A 19,734-nucleotide genomic window follows, 5' to 3' on the forward strand; every position below is an offset into this window, starting at 1 on the left:
CTTTTTGATATTTTATTAGATTCATTTATTTGTTATTTGGTTTTTTCATTTATTTATTTTTCAATTATATATTATTTTTGTTTATTTATTGACTAATTTACATATATATTAATCCATTCATGTTTGTGTTTTGTTTGCAGGGATTTTGTGACAGCATGTCACAATTCACTGTTCGTCAACGCTCAGCTGATCAAGTCTGATCAGATTGAGTATCATGACGACCTTGAACAGAAGTTTCATTCCATGGTCCACACCATATCATCTTTGACAGGGGATAAGGTAGGTACATTACCACTCGTGTCCAGCCATACCAAAACCGAATATTAGGTTTCGAATTTACGACGGGGAAACTCTCTACAACGCATGGATTCCTTTGAAATTGCAATTAAAATCACAATGGAGAGCTGAGAGGATTTTGTTGAAAGTTGGTGGACTGGGACAGTAGATAATTCAAAAATTTGCTCTGGACAAACAATTGCAAATATGTCGTCCCGAGTAAAGAGATTCCAATGCTGTCCCGGCATGCACTTTATTTTTTTAAGCTGTTTGTTAGTTTCCTCTGCATTCAATCAAATACCTTAAGTTTGTGTCTCTTTGTGGGTTCTTGTTCCCTAGGGATAGAAGTAACGCAAGGTTGTGTATGTTCTCTGTTTTACTTACAGTTAACCGATGACGAACACACCCTAGAGAGACGATCATCATCCACCATCTTCAGTGCCATCAGCGGGACACCTTGACCCCTGCATCCCATGACCCTTGAACCCTTAAGATGACCTCCCCCTGGATCCCATGACCTTTGAACCCGTAAGATGACCTCTGAAACTGGGTGACCTTCAATCCCAAAGAAGTCGACCGATCACTGGACTGGCTCCATGTGAATGAGTGTTGGAACTTGGTTAGGGGAGCATTTCATGAAACAAATTGCCTGCGATTTTCACTGGCTTTCGTTATAAGCTACTGCAAATCCTTGCATCCGATTGGCTGAGAGCAAGTTAGTAGGCGGAAATCAAATGAAAGGCTCCTCCCATTTACCTAGGGTGCATTCAAGAATTTTTTTTGTTAAAGTTCAAATCAATATGCCTATATGATTACTGCAAGAAAACATTCAAGCATTCTATGAGTTCGAACAGGATAACAAATATTTTACGGTGTTAAAACGTATGAACTGATTTATCTAGCCGGTGGTTCAACGAAGAAGTCGACTGTACAAATAAGCATTCTTGTTCTGCATTGGGAACATAAATATGGGTCTTCATACAAGACTATATCCATTAAAACCAGCTTGATTTGACCTAATTTGTGTTTTATCTCTATTTATTTTCTACCTACTTGTATCTAAGATACCTTACAACATTGTGTGTGAACAAGCTCGAAAATTAATGCAGTAAATGTAGCATATTTTTTTTGCCGACAAACCTTGAACTCATGGATCTGCATTTTACTGATATCACCCATGTCTGTATTTCTCATAATTTCCTAAAGGTTCCTATGACTTCATACGTTTGATTATTTGTAAAGAAATATGATTTATATGTAGCTGTTTGGGATTCTGTTTTACTGTATGTACATTGACTCTGGTACTCGGCAAAGACTTCTCCTGAGAGAACCGGTTACACAAAACTGATTGTACAATTATGATTGATTGTGCATTGTGGTCAATGTAATACGTCATAAAGATTATTTCTATGATCAGTTGCTAGGGTTTGTGTTAACAGACTTCTTGATATGGCATTGAGGTTATGAACTTGAGCGTGAGAAGCTTGATAAGGGGTCATTGGAATATGCCAGGTACATGAAAATGGCATGCACAAATATATTGTCATGCTTTTCACGTACAAATATCCCCATTTTATGTCATCTCGTTGTAGCCTACTGTTCTAAATATTTAGGTAAACTATTTATTCATTTTGTAGCTTATATAGTAAAGAGTAATATATCTTTGTAGAGTGATTTCTTTTTATTCATCTGGGTGCTAAATGATTTTATTTGGCAATATCTGAATATATCGGGCTTTAACACAGGTATTGTAAAGAGACAATACATGGAGCTTTCAAATAAGCAAATTATGAATGTGTTGTCTGGTGACTTCTACATGTACTTCTACCGAAAAAATATGTCTAATTGGGAAAGAACGTTTACATGAAAGTGACACACACAAAAATAATGGTAATGGTTGTTATCCAAAGGAATCTCAACTCGAGTAGTATTGAAATTGAATGTATGTTGGCATTAGTGTATACATATATATTTCAATTTTTGGATAGCCATCATTTACCAAAATGTACATGTTAATTTTGACATTAATTTACCACTTACATACCTGGTACATGTACAAAAAGGTGATTGAGTTTGCGATATTTGGTGCAATTACGAAACATGATCATAAAGACTTTTATTGCGGATGTATGCGTAAATGAAGATGATATTAAGAAAGGGGCCAATATTGTGTGATTCAAAAATGGAAACAAAAATAATTTAACAGTGTTCTTTCATTTAGAGTTCAAAATTCTGAGTTTTTGTGCTACATGTATGTGATTGTAAGAATTTCTATAATTTCGATTAGGTATCAAATAGAATGGACTCAATACATTTATTTACATTCCATTAATTTTTTGTGAGGATGACTATTAAATATTACTGAAGGAGGATGGGAAGCAAACATACTGTGTTTTATGTTGCATTTGATAATATAGTTGTGTTTAAAAGCATTTCAAAGAACATGAGATGTTTGCATATACATGCATGCAGACATGTATATGTTTTCAAAGTGTAGTCTGCATTTCAAACTGCAAAGAAATTCCCAATAAATATTTGTAGTACAGATACATTCGTGTACTATAGGATCATATGAAGAATATGATTACACTGTAACCTTGGCAACGTGGGTATAAGGTGAATATTCCATTTTCGTTATGTACCGTCTGCCAGTGTAGGGAGGAAAAAGTAATAAATAATGACTGAAATATCGTGGATCATTAATTTTCAGTTTTATTTGTTTTTCGACATACCAAGTCATATATTTCATATGACGTCAAATTTGCACTGCTATCATTAGTCTAAATAACATGTTTGAATCATATTGATGTGCCGCATCCATGTATTTGTTAAAATAGTAACTTCTGTCACAAGTACGCTGTACTGTACAGATAATTAAAAGTTTTATTTTGAAATTGATAGACAAATCACTGTGGGTGATCAGTTTGAGCAACTCAAAGTTTTATTAATCGTTTTCTATATATATATATATATGTTATACAGACTTGGTCGTTATAGGATTTCTTTTTAAGCAGATAACATTATAAATGTAGTCTTTTTTGTATAAAATATGAATAATTAAGAATCTTTAGAACCTGTATGATATAAAATACCATCACATCGGAGGCATGATGATTATAGATGACATTTCCGATAAATCTCGTAAAAAAGATGGTGACCAGAACTTGTTTTGACTATGTAAATAAATCATATTTTCCTTCCACCATGCTCCTCTGCAAGTTTAACTTAACAAGTGGTGGTAGATAACGCTGAGAAATAGAGTACATGTACGTTGTTTTTCTTCTGGTGGGTGTTTGTGTATTTGTGAATTATTAAGTGTACAGTTATGACAATATGCCAAAAGATATGTTTATTTTTTTGAAGAGTGAATGAGATTGTTGTGGTGGATTTGTGTGTACTAAGCCTTGACAATATGCACTAGTAGAACAGGTTTGGGAGAAGAGGTTCTATGACAAAATTTTGAAAACCAAATAAATATCTGATTTATGAGTAGCGCCATTAGTTTTTAGCTTCAGTTTACAAGGTAAAAAATAACGAGTTTCATATTAATATATGTACAGATATACAAGAGAATCGGTATGTCTCTGCATAAGGTCTGAAAGAGTTAGGCCATTCAGTAAAAGATGTTAATTGTAGCCTTATTTGACCAGTTTTCTTCTTCAAATTGGCAGTATTTTTTTCAACAACAAATTCATTTTCCGAAATAAAACTCGATCTGTCAAATATAATATTCATGGAATTAAAATGGACCAGTTTGCTAAGAATATACTTATTTGTTTAATGTATTTGTTACAATTCGGGAGATCTGGAGTCTGCAGGAAAAAAATGTTGCCAATTTGTAATGAACATGTGACAGAATTCTGTTGGTTTAAGGTTAAATACAATATATTGTCAAATGCCAACCCATGCCAATGCAGACATGGTCAGAAATCCTATTATAAAAGCATTCAATGTTTATAGAATACCGTTTGAAATGGTAAAGTGATGCTATTAATATGAATATTGAAATGGGAATCTTTCCACCTTAATTAATATTAAAAAAATCCTTTATCATATTTTTGCTTTATGATTTCAGAATCTGTTTAGGTCCCTTTGCAAATTGGTAGTTTTAATATACATGTATAAAGGATGACCTTTATTTTCTTTTCCTACAAGGTTATGTGTGAAAACATATAGCCATTTTAGTTTGAATAATTAAATCTAACTTGTGTTACCGTATTGTAGATTTATACTTAATTCTTTTATATATATTATATATATTTGAGTCTGCATGGGACAAATGATTGCAACAGTCAAAGCAAACTCTCGGAACAGATTATGCAAAAAAAAAATTACTACCCATTTTTGGATTACATAGAGTTAATCAAAATCCCACAAGCATTTCTAAATTAAAAAATAGCAGTTCAGGGGCTTTCTTTTTAGATTTTTGTTTCAATTAATATAAAATGATATTCAAATATTTGTTAAATTTATCAAATGCAACCCCATAGGTAATGATATCTTCTACCATCACGCTATCATGTGATCAGTTTTGGAGATGTGCTTGTTTCTCTTCAGTTGATTATATTTTTGCAGCTGCATACATCGCTATTGTTTATATTTATATATCGTCATAACAGATCAACTATAAAAATTAAGACCATTTTAGCATTTTATTCCTTGTCAATTAGATTAGGATGATTTAATCCAGTAATGCATAAAAGTTAAAATGGATGAAACAACAGCCATTTTTTTTCAAGTCAGCAAGTGTTATTTATTCAATCCCAAACTTTCTGACTTAATTTTTTTCTGTGTACAAATTTACTGGATGACTTAAGAGATACCATGGTAACAGACGAGACTGAAGGCAGCAGAAGATTGTACTAATTCATATTCATGAAATATTGATCATGGATCGGAATAAACGCAACATAGATCAGAAAACAGTACATTAAATGAGTTACTTTTGTATAACTCCCCTTTGCTACTGCTATGAATAATATTTGGGTATTATTCTAAAATGAATATCTGACTGTATTATTTGGATAATGTTATTAAACGAGTATTATGAGACTGAATGTTATGATTATGTAATATATTATTGGTAGAGGACCCAGCTCTCGCACATGCATATTTTTTAACCATTGACGATGTTTGTTTGATGAATATTCTGTAGTGATAGCGAAATGAAGGTGAATACTATCTATTCTGCCGTACTTTGGCAAAAGGAAGCATGTTACAAAAGTATAATTTTGTTGTAAATGAGCAATGTGTGTTTGCCATTTGCATTGGCGTCAATGCAAATTAACAGCATATTTTCTTCAATATCTATCCATAGAATGATAATTTCTTCCCCAAATTTCGCCTGAACGTGCACCATACAAAGGGTGTTTCAGAAACAACAATAACTCAAATTTGACTGATGTGTGACTTGCTTCCTTTTGCCAAAATTAGGCAGTATTATTACCAATAAGACAAATAAAATCGAGGCATGTCATACTAAGCCATGTCATAAATCTATGACATCTTGAGTTTTTGTCGCTTAATTTTGTTCTGCTATCTTCATTTCGTACATGCCAACACTGATGAATGAAAGAGGATGGGGGGAGTGACGATCTGACTGGGACTGGGTAATGTCGAGCCAGGCTGTCTGATTTATTTCGTAAAAAGTAAAATTTTATTGTCCCCAGCGTGTGTGCACATGACCATTCTCCCTTTGACACATTCCCCTTTATATGAATACATGTATGTATATGCCAACTGAATAAATAAACTTATATGCACTCTAGCTGATGTACATGTATCAGCTCACAACTAGCAGGAGCTGCAGAAATGGCCGGAGTCTTTAGGAAAATCTTAAACAGAATGATTAATGGATTCAATTTATTTTTTAGTATTAGCCAAGAACATATTGAAAAAAAAAACACATTTGTATCTATTATGATATAATTTTCTGAATATTATCTCAAAATATATCACAAGTTGGATTTTTGTAATAAAAATGCCAAAATCTTTGCTCGCTTGCAACTTCTATGATATTTGCCCGATACGCAATATCTTGCTCCCTCCAAATTGTTGGTTCATTACACCACTGAGTGGCTCAAATTATCACAAAAACCCCAACTAACCATCCAAGCACACTTGTGGAGGGTGGGGCAGTCTTTTAGTAATTTTTACAGTAGCTCCAGTGGTGTACAGATGGAGGACCTAACCCCCCCCCCCAATTTTTTTTAATACCAACCAAAAAAAAGAGAAAAGGAAAGAAAGAAGGGTGAAGTATAATATCATTCTCTGAATATTATCTCAAAATCTATCAAAAAATTTGATTTTTCTAATAAAAATGTCAAATTTTTTTACGCGCTCGCAACTGATATTTGGCCGATACGCCACACTTTGCCCCCCCCCCCCCAGAATTTTTGGATCATTACACCAACTTAAATTGAACAACGCAAAATATTGCATTTAGCCTAAAACCCGTGACTAAACAATCAGAATATGCAAAATAATTTGTGATTATATTCTACCTTTTCTATGTTCCTCCATATAAATAAAATTCAAAATCAATTGATTGTATAATCCACTTATATATAATCCTGGAGCTGTAAGAAAAGATGGATAGTACGAAATAATTTTTCCATACAGTGTAGTTATCATTTATTGAGATTGATTTCCATGGCACCAAATTAACGCATGCGCTTTTCCATCTCGCATTACTTCCTTTTGTGACGCAACAATATCCTTCATTGCGCGAATGATCATTGACGTCACGATGCCTGGTCTATCTCTTTCTCGCGCAATGACAAGTTTGTATTGTTGCGTCACAAAATGAAGTCATGAGAGATGAAAAAGCACATGCGTTAATATCTGGTGCTATGGAAATCTGAATCATAAATGCAGTAGAGCTCATATCGTACTACCCATCTTTTCTTACAGCTCCAGGATTACATAATTATACAATTAATGGATTTTTGAATTTTATTTATAAGGAGGAACACACAAAAGGTAGGATATCATCACAAATTATTTTGCATATTCTGATTGTTCAGAATTTTATATATAGCCATTACTTTTAAGCTTAAAATGAATTATTATTGCGTTGTTCAATTTCGGTTAGTGTTTCACTGTGAAAATAATGAGCTACTCAGTAATAATACAATTAATACTTATCCAATTTTATTTCTTCGATCCTTTCTTTTCTGATATTAACACCTATCTTCTGTTTAAATCATTCGCTGGCCTCCTCATTTTTGTTTTAAATTCCGGAGTTTCCTGTGGAAATTAAGTCTGCTTGTTCTGTCTCTTGCACCAGGACTTCCTCATATCCTTCCCAGTGCTCCTCTCGATAGTACCTCCATTTCAAATCCACTGCAATTAAACCACAGTAAACGTGAGTTCATGCATGAGGGAAAATTTCATCATTATTTTTGTCACACCGTAAGTTGTAGATCTGACAAGTTTCCTTGGTTTTGATTGGCTGAGAGGCAATGTTACAGTAGCAAATATCCTTTGATGGGGTGTGGCGGGCATTTTCCAAAACTTTCCGAGCCGACTGCATGAGGCGAATCTTAAATAAATTTACCACCAGACAATCAGGCTCTAGATGTCGAAGAAAATACCACAAACAAACACACACGGCACCCACCCTCACATCCCCCCTGCTCACATTATTTTGGTCCTCGATCCCTCCTAACACCGCCAGGGAGAATAGGCGTCATGCAGTATCATCTTTTTTGTTATTACATTTTAATATGCATATTTTTTTTCTATTGCAAGGTCTTCATCGTTAACATTACTTCGCATTAACTCAATCGAATCTACAAAAAATGAAGAAAAAAATCAATATTGTTTTCATAAAGGCCCTTATAAAAACAAAAGAAATAGCGAGCATGCAGCATCACCGATTCTCTCATTGGCATATCACCCGTGCTGAGATGACAAAATAAAAAGAAAAAAAATCTGAAAAATGTTATGGAACATTAAAAAAAAAAATCAGTATTTCACTGTATCTTTATTCCAAACTAAAGTACATAAATAGTTGGATATTACAGTAAAGATGTGTAATAAAATCATAGTAAGGCACACCCATTACAGTATGTACAAGGAATAAAAAATTAACAAAGCAATGTTACCAGACAGGTATAATTTTACAAATTCTATATACACTGCTATAACCATAGAGGGGGTGGGGGGTAAACAATTTTACTTTAAAAAAAATGCTGTGAGCTATAGCAGAGAATGAGAACATATACACGATATATATGATTTTTCTTTCCGTGCTATTAAACTTTCCACGTTTATACAGCTTAAAATTTTAATCAAGTGGCATGGTTTTTTAGGAAGATGCCAGTATATTATATACCAACGAACGTAGAAGGTGTCAGCACTTTACAGAAACATTGTAATGTGTTCTTAAAAAGTAAATAAAAAATGAAAAAATATGACAATTGGATATTTATTGCGAAACCTTGATATTTCTGTGGAGTCATTCATATCAGTTGTGACTATGAATGGCGCCAGATGGGATTCAGCTTTGTTCCGAGTCAATCAATTCGGTACATGACTCGTAGAAATTATAGATGGGCAAAGTGGCAAATTAAACAAAAAGGTGAGTAGGATTAGACAGAACATGATTGCGGGATGAAACCAAATGGGAAGAAGACAGATAGGCATAGATCAATGGCCGATTTGCGGATCAAACACGCGGATCGTGTACCTGGATAGTATACACCGTCCTGTGATTTCATTGATTATGACGTCTCATTTTGGGTTGACTTGCCTCTTATCAAAATACCCCGGATCGTATCATTCACAAACATCTATTAGCTTGGCGGATCCAGCTATCACCAATAGCGGGAGGGGAGGGGGCTTGCGGAATTTTCATCAAAGTTTCCCCGATCGGCTGCTAAAAGCTGTTTTTATCCCGTATAATTCCCATTACCATTACTGCACATTCTCTACAGTTTACTATAAAAGGCCGTGTTGGTTGGGCGTAAGTTTTGGTTAAATTTGTATGGGCAGTCGTAAGGGCCAAAATTAAACGACCGGGTTAGCGGAGTACAAGCTTCAGTTTTATGACCGGCCCTTATGGCTGCCCATAGAAATTCACCCGAAACTTACACGCAACTGACACGGTCTTTTATAACGAGCATTTTCTACGATATTTCCACAAAATACACAACAAAATACCTTGTAATTAAACTAACAAAATACACATGTATTTTTTAAATCTTGTATTCAACATGCAACAGTAATAGAAAACATTAACCAACTGAACCAAAGAAGGTAAGCGATGGTTAGCGTTATTCTGCTACTGCTTGTTATTAAGAACATGTTAAGAATGAATTTCAAGATTAGCAATTACCAAAATAGATGAACTATTTTAGAAATGAGACTAAGAGAAAATACTGAGGAGAGACTAAATAATTTTAACGTTTATAAGGAAATTTTTCCAATAAACAAGTAAATATAATAAGACCGACTTACACTGTAATTCCATGGCATCCGTGCCGGTTGCATAACATTATTTCGTCATCGTTTTTACGAACCCTCAGTGGGATAGAAAGAAACTTCTAGACGAAACTTTCATTTTCTTTATATAAAAGTACATGATCAAAATATAAGTTTTGACATCATGATAGTGCAATATAGGGATTGGATTAAGACTGAGAAAACTCTGAAATTGAGTGGTTCACTCAGCAATGCCTACAGCTAAATATCCAATGAATTAAAAAAAACCATTGATTTTGGCTTCTTATTGGGACACTTATGTTATGATTTAAAACTAGTTAAATCGAATGCGAATTTCATGTTTGTTTCATGCAGAAGATTTCAAGGTTGATATTTTAAATCTACGTTAAAGTTTAACTTCAGACATTAATAAAAAGCATGGGAAACTTATTCCGATTATCCAATAATTAGTTGATTAGTCGAATACATTCCTACTCAACCGCGCCAAAACTATTATTTTCTGTCTCGGTATCTGTCGATACAAATTAACGTTTTTCCGGCATGTCCAGTCTCCGTCAGCAACAAACGATTTCGTTCCTATAAAATCTCTTATTTTGCCTCCGTTTCGCCAGCTTCACTTTCTATATATTTCAGGCACATCTCACATAATATAGTTCCCTCACGATCGATCTACCATTTCTTCTGTCTCTGTGTAGGCTTACATTTGGTCTCATTACCATTCTTATTACTGTTTATAAAGCGGTTCGGACCCGGGGGTTCGGAAATTGCTGTCCATGTGTTCAAAGCACCCGCGAGGTCGTTCAGTTACCGCGTTGGCGTTCGAGACGTTCTTGTCTGCGAGCACTGCGCGTTGCCTCGTCAACGTTCCGCCCGCGATGTTCATCCCGATTGACCATCCTCTCTTCCGTTTCTGACGTCATTGCACTCAGTGCGTTCTGCGAACGGATCATGATCCGGAAGGACTTGAGGCAGTAAGTATACTTGTGACCTTCCCACGTTCCCCAATTCACCACCGCACCGTTCAGTCCACGGGCGTCTGCCCGGGCGAGCCAGCGACCGTTGGGATTGGCCTTGTTGCAGCCGCGGAACCAGAAACCGGCTTGGCGGAGGAAGGCACAGTTGCCGATAGATAAATCGTGATCACGATCCTGTCAAAGTATAAATGATAAACACATAAAACACATTAGGGTTAGGGAATTGCATTGGCTCTATAACTGTGATATCTATCTCGTCTAATTTGGAATTGTAACGATGATCGCTGAATCGCTATTAAATTGTCTTTACTTCATTAAAAAAAAACCTGGGAACTTAACTATAATGGCCAGGGCATGATAAATAAAATATTTTATTAAATCGATAGGCTAGATGACTGGTTGGAAAATAAAAGAAGAGTATTTTACCATATAATAAATCTTTTGCACCAAACACGTAATAACTGGGGAGTATATCGTATGGAATATATTAGTAACAGGGGGTGTCGCAAGAAAATATTTGCAATCAATTGCAAATCATTTTGTTGCAATTTCGATTTTTTTTTTTTACCATGTGAAAGGGCGGGTAGACAATTGCAATATTGGTGCTCGTTGTAGTATTACGCAATGCTTCATTCTTGACCATGAAAAAAGCGGGATAGACTTGTAAATGGAATTTCAAGTCTATTAAGAGGTTTACATGGTTATTAAACGGTTTAAAATCCTCTTAAACCTCTATTTTCTATACGCCAATTTCTGTATAGTAGCTAGTGCACTCGGACGATATAGGTATGGGATCCTTTGGACTTGTCGTGCAGTTCACAGGTGTAGCAGATGACTAATGTTCTACCGATAAGATTGCCGGTTCTTTGAGCGTATTTGGAAAATGGGGGGAAAATGTCACCCTGAATTGAAGTTTCTTCAATCACTTACAAGTTCCATCCAATCATTAAAATCGGTGAGTTGCAACTTATTATCATACTTCTAAGACATATCAATGTGATGATGTAAAATAGTTGGAAGAAAAAAATCAGTTAATCTCGAGTAAACATGGCAAGGACGTCAGTGAAAGTCGCCATAACGGTGAATATAATTTTTAAAAATAAACTTTTGCAAGTGAATTTTGTTTTAAAAGGAAGATGCATTTTGTATATGAAAACAGTGTGTTCTAGCTGTACCCATTACAACTAGGAAGTTTTTGCTCACGTATGGATGTCTCAAAAACGGGAAATGTATTGTCAAACGCCTATCATGACAAAGAACAGCAAATAAATCTTTCACAAATGATACATTTACATTTTGTCATCAGCTATGAAACTAGGACGAAACTGCTGTTCCGGTTCACCAATTTTCGACAAAGACTTCTTATTTGTTGTTTTTTGTCAATGCATTTACTCTGTTTTAAAATCCTCCGGACGTTGATGAGCGGGAACCCTCTATTATCCTTTATCCATGCTATCAGGAACGGCAAAAGACAGTGCCCGCTCTGGAAATGGTGTACAATCGTCGGTACATTTTCACTTCATTCCACGTGTGATTTGTATCATTCGGCATAGAGAAAAAAAATGCAAACAGGGCATCATGTAATAAGCTTACCCTCGTAGAGAACTGCGTATTGTTATGATATGTCATGGCATCCCCGGCGTTGCCTCCCATGTACTGACCGAGGACCAACCGGAAGTTATCACTCGCATCATTGATCCGGAAGCTATTGTACTCTGCATAACCCATTTGATCATCCCAATCTGTGAATTCTGTAAATGGGGTAAATGAGTGGGTCAAAGTGATAATAATATCTCTGCTCTTTGTCTTGAACGTAGTATGATTCGATTGTTTACTTGCATAAATATCATTAATTTTAATGTTACACTACCAGGTGTCCTCAAGCCATTGAAACCCTTTGGCAACTGAATTCTTCAGACGCCTGTCATTGCAATAGGGGTGGGTCAACCTTCACGTGATCAACACAAAAAGGGAGTAAATAGAGAATAGAGGGGCAAAGGAAGAAACGCGAGGAAGTTTATTGAAGGGAGAGAGAGAAAGTTTGGACATAAAACTATCGTGGTTATCAGATATCCCCTATTTCTGATAAGAAAAGTGGCGTTACATTTATGTTCCCTTTCCGTTAGCACAGGTCTAATATTATTACTTTAACACACAAGTTCGGAATATCTTAAGTATGGAACTCCATCAGGATACGAGACACCATTGTGATAGTCCTTACCGAATCTAATCATGAATCTTGTTTGTGAGGTGATGGCGTATATCATGGTGTTTCCGATCCAGAAATCAGCATCCAGGTAACCAAAGCCTTTGGTGTAGTCATCCCAACCTCGGTAGAAGTTCGTAGTCCCATTCTACGACAAGGAACAAAGGTGATTTGGGAAAGCGATTGAAATGACTATGTACTAGTTTTTGTGGTTAGGTGACATTCTGGTTTATTTCCAATTCATATAATGCCAATTCGTCCAATTGCCAACTCGTCTACTATCATTTGGTCTACTATCAGTTCGTCCACTCACCACATGGTCTACTTTTATTTAGTCTAATGCCATTCCGTCTAATAACCAGTTGGTCCAAAGCCATTTAGTCCATATACCATGTGGTCTAATTAAACTAAAGTGTTAATTGTGCAAAATGACTGAAAAGAAAATGGTAATAGACAAACTGGTGATTAGACGAAGTGATGATTGGACCAAATGGTTCTTAGACGAAATGTTGGTTGATGGATGGAATGGCATTAAACTAAATGAAGGTAGACCATGTGGTGAGTGGACGAATTGGCAATTTACCGACATTCTACATTCTCTAGGCCTACAACAACAACAACGATTTCAAGAGCAACCAAAAGGGTCGATCCCCGATGGGGTAAACTAACCTGTCTGTTTTGTATGACGGTCCATCCGCCACCTTCTGTAGTCATGTCACAGAACAGCCTTATGTGTTTTCCTCGCCTGCCAGAACCCTCAAAGTTTTCTATGTAGTAAATGCCATCTTCTGTGTAGCCTTTCTTCCTGAGACACAGGCATCCGTCAAGGATACAGTTGTTCGGTTTCCCCTTGCCTTTGGGACGAGGGCGCTTTCCATCGACAGTTCCTCGTAGGGTTTTTAGATCCATTAGCTCTTTGAAAATCTGTGTCGGAAAGTCAGATATGAAATATATAACATTCTGATTATAACTTAATGATTAGATGAAAAATCTGCTGTCAGGCTAAAGAATTAAGACCAACGTTTTCACAAAAAATAACACTAATAACACGTTTTGAGTATCCATTTAAGCCTAATTCGTTTGTTATTCATGTTATTTAATGTGATATTGTGATACCAACCTGTTACAAACTTGACAAAAATGTGCCTTATAGATGTAAATGTGTATCATTATGAGATTATGCTATCGGTGGGCGGTCTCGGCATGCTTATTGTTAGGTATTTCAGTACAAGTCATAGATTAAAAGTCGGGATCGAGTTTAGTCGTTACGTTTAGTGGTAAATCTTGCACAGCTTCGAATTCCATTACATCCTCAAATATACCTTCCAAAAAAGTTGGGGTTATAGGTAGGAAAAGGCGCAGTGAAATCTCGCAAACGACGAGGCTGCAACACGACTTTTGTTATTAAAGCTACATGAAGAGAGAGTGTCCATTGAGACAGCCTCTCCATTACTTCTCCCCTGACGTGGTGGTCCACACGGTCTCGATTGTTTACAAAACAACTAGAAACGAGAGAATTACCTTCCATCTTGGTTTGTTGAGGTCCCCACTGTGTCCATTCTGTGACGTCATGGTGTTCATGAAAGGTGACCTGTTTTTGCCGCCTTGTTGCTTTGGTTGATCCTCGGTACGGACCTGAGACGGGTCGGTACTATCGCTTTCTCCTCCGTTGTCGGGGAAGACATCGTCCGCACCACCATCGCTGGAGCTATAGATTAGGTACGACCCGCCCTCAATCGTTGAAGTCATCGAATGTTCAACAGGGAATTCGGTTGCGACTTCGATGACATCGGGGAAGTGTGCTACACTTTGCCCGTCGTTTTCTGCTGGCGGGCTCGTGTCTTGAATTGTGCCATCGCTGTTGATAGAAACACCGATGGCATCATCTGGTTCTCCTCCTTCATCTACGAGAAGAGCGCTGCTACTGCTGCTGCTACTGCTGCTGCTTCCTTGTCTCGTGCTGGTGATGGACGATGGTTTCTTAGGAGGGATTTCATCTTTATCGGGTTTCGTGTTCTGTGAGATAGCTGTTTCGTTCAAGGGCACCATGATGTGATCGGGTGCAAGCATATCTTCTTGAAACGGGTCATTGTGAGGTAGCGTAGCAGGATCGATGTACGGGATATTATGAGTCGTGTGTTGAGGTGTGACCTCTCGCAGTGGTGGCAGCGGTTGGTGAGGAACCAGCACCTCCTGCAGGTGAGGTTTATTTTCGTTGGACATCTGTGAGGGGGCGCTGTTCATGTCCAGTCCTGGAGTGCCCGGGTTTCCAAAGGACGACGACAGATCCTCTTCAATTGAATACTCATCCCCGATCTCCGGCTCGGCATTTTTGGAATCTGTGGAGGTTAGGATGAGCAAAAATAATTGGAGACAGTCGTTAGCCTTAATGGGAAAACAAGATTATAGGAAGTTGAAGGCGTAATGATATGACAGGGTACTTTACGCATGATATCATTCAATACAGCTGACTGTTGACCTGATATGATAAACAGAATAAATTGTAGATGTTTACATCCTCCATAACTACATCTGGCTTGTCTACGTCAGACGATTTACCTACGTTAACAAAAGCAAATCATGGTGAACTTGGTGAAAAAATGCATTCAATTGCGCAGCAATTTCTATAAGCACAATAAACAGGCCCTATAATAATGTCAGTTCATATATCAATGATGAAATTAGTTGTGAAAAGCAGCAATATAAATACTAGAAAAAAACACGTCACTTTTTAATATACCAAATTTTCAACGAAATGAATTTGAGCAAATAGTTTTGCAAGAATGTTTATACATTCGTTGTCTAAATTCTGATTAATTTGCCAAGTCGTTCATGAGTAAGAATTGCAATTTTCATGTCACCTGGGTAATTGCTTACGTAAAAATAGCACTTTGTCCTCATGGCATCAGAACTTCCTTTAATTTAAAAAATAATCTTAGAGGATTTCATAAATTCAATACCTGGAAACTTTGAATATTTGTTGATATTAACCCCACTACATAGTAAAAAAAATCGGAACGTCAGCTAGTGGAGTTGTATGGGGTTAAAATGATAGATTGTTAACACCAATGACTCTTAATCATTCACCCAAAAAAAATCTTAAAAAAGTAGTAGAATTAGTAGTAGTAGTAGTAGTGGTGGTGTTGGTGGTGGTGGTGGTAGTAGTAGTAGTAGTAGTAGTAGTAGTAGTAGTATATAGTAGTAGTAGTAGTAGTAGCAGTAGTAGTAGTAGTAGTAGTAGCAGTAGTAGTAGTAGTAGTAGTAGTGGTAGTAGAAGTAGTAGTAGTAGTAGTAGTATAGGTCCATGGTTACAATTACACACATGTTAGTCACACTCATATCGTTTTTTTTTTATCAAACCAGTTACGCTAAAAAAATAGACAAAATCATAGAACTGTTTAAAAAAGGTTGCACTTTTTAGGCATACGTTTTCCTTTATGTTTAGGAAAAAGTTTGCCATTACCACCCCAGTGGCTGTAGGTTCACCAACACTACGCTAATCATATGAACACATTTCGAAATTGACTTTATGGAAATAATTGAACTAAAATCCCCAAAGTTGGACACCCTAATAATTTTCCATCATTTTTTTTTCACTTTGCGCCCTGGGGCTTGCTTTTGTCGGTGAGGATTTACTGGCTACGTTCAGCAACCTTTCCGCCTTGACCTCAATGCAAAATAATAAAAGTATTCTCTGAAGCTAGCGACCGCCAACCGGGTTGTCTCGTGTTGCTAATTTGATGTATCTATGCCATCACTTAAAATGATCATCATCGTTCGGCCATTCGACAGCTGTGGACCGCGCAACTAAATTATTTTTGTATTTCATCATGATTTCTAGACCCTATGCTCCTGAAAGGCCACGTTCTCCCCAACATTTAATTTGAATGAAAAAAGGAAAGCCATTTTTTATGAAAATTGGAAATAAGATAACGAAGTTTTATCATTCTAAGCTCTCTTCGATTTTATGCCATCGTTTCTCGGTATATTAAAATTTTGAAAAAAATGCCTACAATCATCATTTGAGTTCTGATACAGCTTTCAGATTGAAATAGTCATTAAATTGATACATCATAATAATTTTACGACCAGAAGTCGAAGGTAATATATATCTAAAATGTCTAAAGGATAGAAACAACAATGTAATTCTCTTAGTAAAGCCTACAGTACAGTGACAATTTGGACTATAATCGATTCGTTCAATATTCGAACAAAAATATTCATATTTTGAGGAAACCACAATGCGTAGGCCTATTTTTCTATTTTCATTCTATAATGTTGCCTGGACGAAGAAAAAAAAATAAAAGCACATTCAAAATTTGTCACTTCACTAACGATGTTACAATATAATGACTCTGAATGTCTGCCAAAAGTAATAATTAGGGTACTTTCCTAATCTTTGTTGAACATACATGTACATATCAGAATAACAATACTATTTTTGCCAAGCCGGAAACAGTTTCCAGAGGCAAGCCAATATGCGTCCACCATCCACAAATAGGCGTATCTGATTCAAATGTGGTGAATTGCACGATGTACGTAACAAGATTAATGGAAATAATGAAATGTTTTCACGCATTTGCCAATATCGATAATTGGTAATTCATTTTAGACAGGTATTTCCCATAAAATTAGTTCAAGTCATGATGTCTGCTAAAGATTTCATATCAATTTGCAAAATCAGGGTTATTGAATATGCTGAGCCGTGTATTTCTGTTGACGTAATAAATTGTCCTAATAACGTGCCTCTAACAAATGATTTTAAGAGGAAAAACATCAAAAGAAAACCATGTAATTTGGATGTAAGAATTGAATGAATGAATTATCGTATTTTTTCTATCCTTAAAATCTCACGAAATTAATTACAAAAGCATATAGGCTCTAACATGTTTAAATTACTTCCATGAACGCAATCCAATTTGTCCTTATGACCATCCGTAGTTTCGCTGCTTCTCATTCATGATACAATATTCAATATCCATATTTCCTTATTAAATAATATGGAACCATCCCACCAGTGTCATCTCTACACATATTACAGGGAGTGATTTTTCTAATTCCCCCCCAATTGAATTCATGTTATAATATTAATGACATTTTTAACAAATCAATGCTGATTAAATACAAATAGCTCCATGTCATAATTGTAATTGAATACCGTTAAAACGAGGATTTGTTGTCTTTAGACCTGCCTTTTCCTTTTTTTACATCGTCTTTGTTACAATATTTGAAACGACTTCATAAGAATGATACAAATAGAAGATTGGTTCCAGGGCCCTGTCTTACAAAGAGTTGCGATTGATCCTATCAACCACAACTATGGATGGCCAGTAATGTCAACATCTAAAATGCAAATTTGTTCAGAATATTTTCTAGATATGTTTATTCATACATCTTGGAGATTCAATGTGATTCCCTGGCCCGTATTCTGAAGTCGGGTTTAACTTAAACTCAGGTTTAAAGTTGTGGTTTAAGTATGGGAAGCCAAAAGTATCAAAATTTTTATTAAGTTGTACGTTTCTTATGTTTACTCTGTTCTATCCTGATTCATCGATGGTGAAGACAATCATCTATTTATACTTCCTAGATAATAATGAATGATTTAAGAGCCAAATGAGCTGAAATATGATATCTCTATGTAAGTGATTTATGAATACAATTGGCCATCCATACTTAAACCACAACTTTAAACCTGAGTTTAACTTAAACCCGACTTCAGAATACGGGCCCCTGTGTTTACTACATATTTCTTGGAGAAAAAAAAAATGGTATGGATGGATTTCCATACGGTAGAAATTGATTGGATCAGTTGTTACTCTTTGTAAGACGGGCCCTGGTCTCATTTTTGGGATTTCAGAAGCTTATGACAACTGTGCAGTACATTTCCATTGAAAAAGTCGAAAGTGGTGGGGGGCGCTGTGCTTACCGAGTAATTCCGAAAGAAGTGCCTCTAGAACTCGAACCCGCTCCTTCAAATCGTCCATCTCTTCCCTGTATTCGAAATGCTAAATAGAATAAGTCAAATACAAAGAGAGAGAGAGAGAGAGAGAGAAAGAGGACGAGAGAGGGGGTGGGGGTAGGGGGAGGACAGAGAGAGAACGAAAATGAAAAAAAAAATGAAACACAAATATTAGAGTGGCGTAATGAACAAAATTTAAGGGGCAATATATTACATGACGTATCTTGGAAAATAATGTTCTAAAAAGTCGAGAGCGAGTGAAAATCTGCAACTTAAAAAAAAATGAAAATTATATTTTGTGTAAGATTTTTTTTTACAATATTCAATTAATTATAACACATTTCACCCATTACGCCTTATCTTTTCCTTTTCTCTTATTTTTCTTGGTTGTGAGACTTTTGTTTGTGTGTGTGTTTTCATCATCGTCCTCTTCCTCATCTTCTGTCCACTTTCATAAACTTGTTTTTATTAAAGTATGGTGACTGTTAAAAGCTACAGAAATTGAGGCATTTTATTGGCTGTTGAAAATTTTTAAAAACATTTTTACTATTGTTTGAGTTCATTTATTTAAAATGTCTTTTCTGCGTGAAAACTTATATATAAAATTCCTTTTTACAGGTTAATGTCATATATTAATGATCGAATACTTAAAACAATAAAATTCAGGCTCCCATAAATAAATGAAATTTGATATTAATTGTCATAGATAGAAAGCCGCCATCTTGAAATGGAAGTTTGGCATGTTCGATATTGGTGGTGGCCGTGATGATAAATTGTTGAAGAGTTTCATAAAACAGACCCAAGTTTTATAACGTATTTATCACATTAATTCTCAATCTCATCACCCTTGTCATTCTCATTTCGATCATATT

General features: G+C 35.9%; 2 protein-coding genes across 2 annotated transcripts in view; one reads left to right on the forward strand and one right to left on the reverse strand.

Annotated features, from left to right (window-relative positions):
* Window positions 1-5,778, forward strand: part of LOC129279333 (dedicator of cytokinesis protein 9-like) — a 56,762-nt gene extending 50,984 nt beyond the window's left edge. The window contains exons 27-28 of the mRNA XM_064111367.1: window positions 141-279; window positions 663-5,778. Coding sequence (XP_063967437.1) covers window positions 141-279; window positions 663-737 — 214 coding nt within the window. The 3' untranslated portion in view covers window positions 738-5,778. The remainder of the gene's footprint in view (window positions 1-140; window positions 280-662) is intronic.
* Window positions 5,779-8,219: 2,441 nt separating this feature from the next.
* On the reverse strand, window positions 8,220-18,904 carry LOC129278521 (tenascin-N-like). The gene is made up of 6 exons (XM_054914673.2): window positions 18,830-18,904; window positions 14,425-15,242; window positions 13,573-13,827; window positions 12,919-13,051; window positions 12,291-12,448; window positions 8,220-10,871 (listed from the first exon to the last, which is right to left on the reverse strand). Exons 1-6 carry the CDS (start codon window positions 18,885-18,887, stop codon window positions 10,524-10,526), a joined length of 1,770 nt encoding a protein of 589 aa, XP_054770648.2. The 5' UTR covers window positions 18,888-18,904; the 3' UTR covers window positions 8,220-10,523.
* Between the last annotated feature and the right edge of the window lie 830 nt (window positions 18,905-19,734).

The sequence above is a fragment of the Lytechinus pictus genome, chromosome 16 (genome assembly GCF_037042905.1).
Source record: "Lytechinus pictus isolate F3 Inbred chromosome 16, Lp3.0, whole genome shotgun sequence".
In the NCBI taxonomy this organism is placed as follows: Eukaryota; Metazoa; Echinodermata; class Echinoidea; order Temnopleuroida; family Toxopneustidae; genus Lytechinus; species Lytechinus pictus.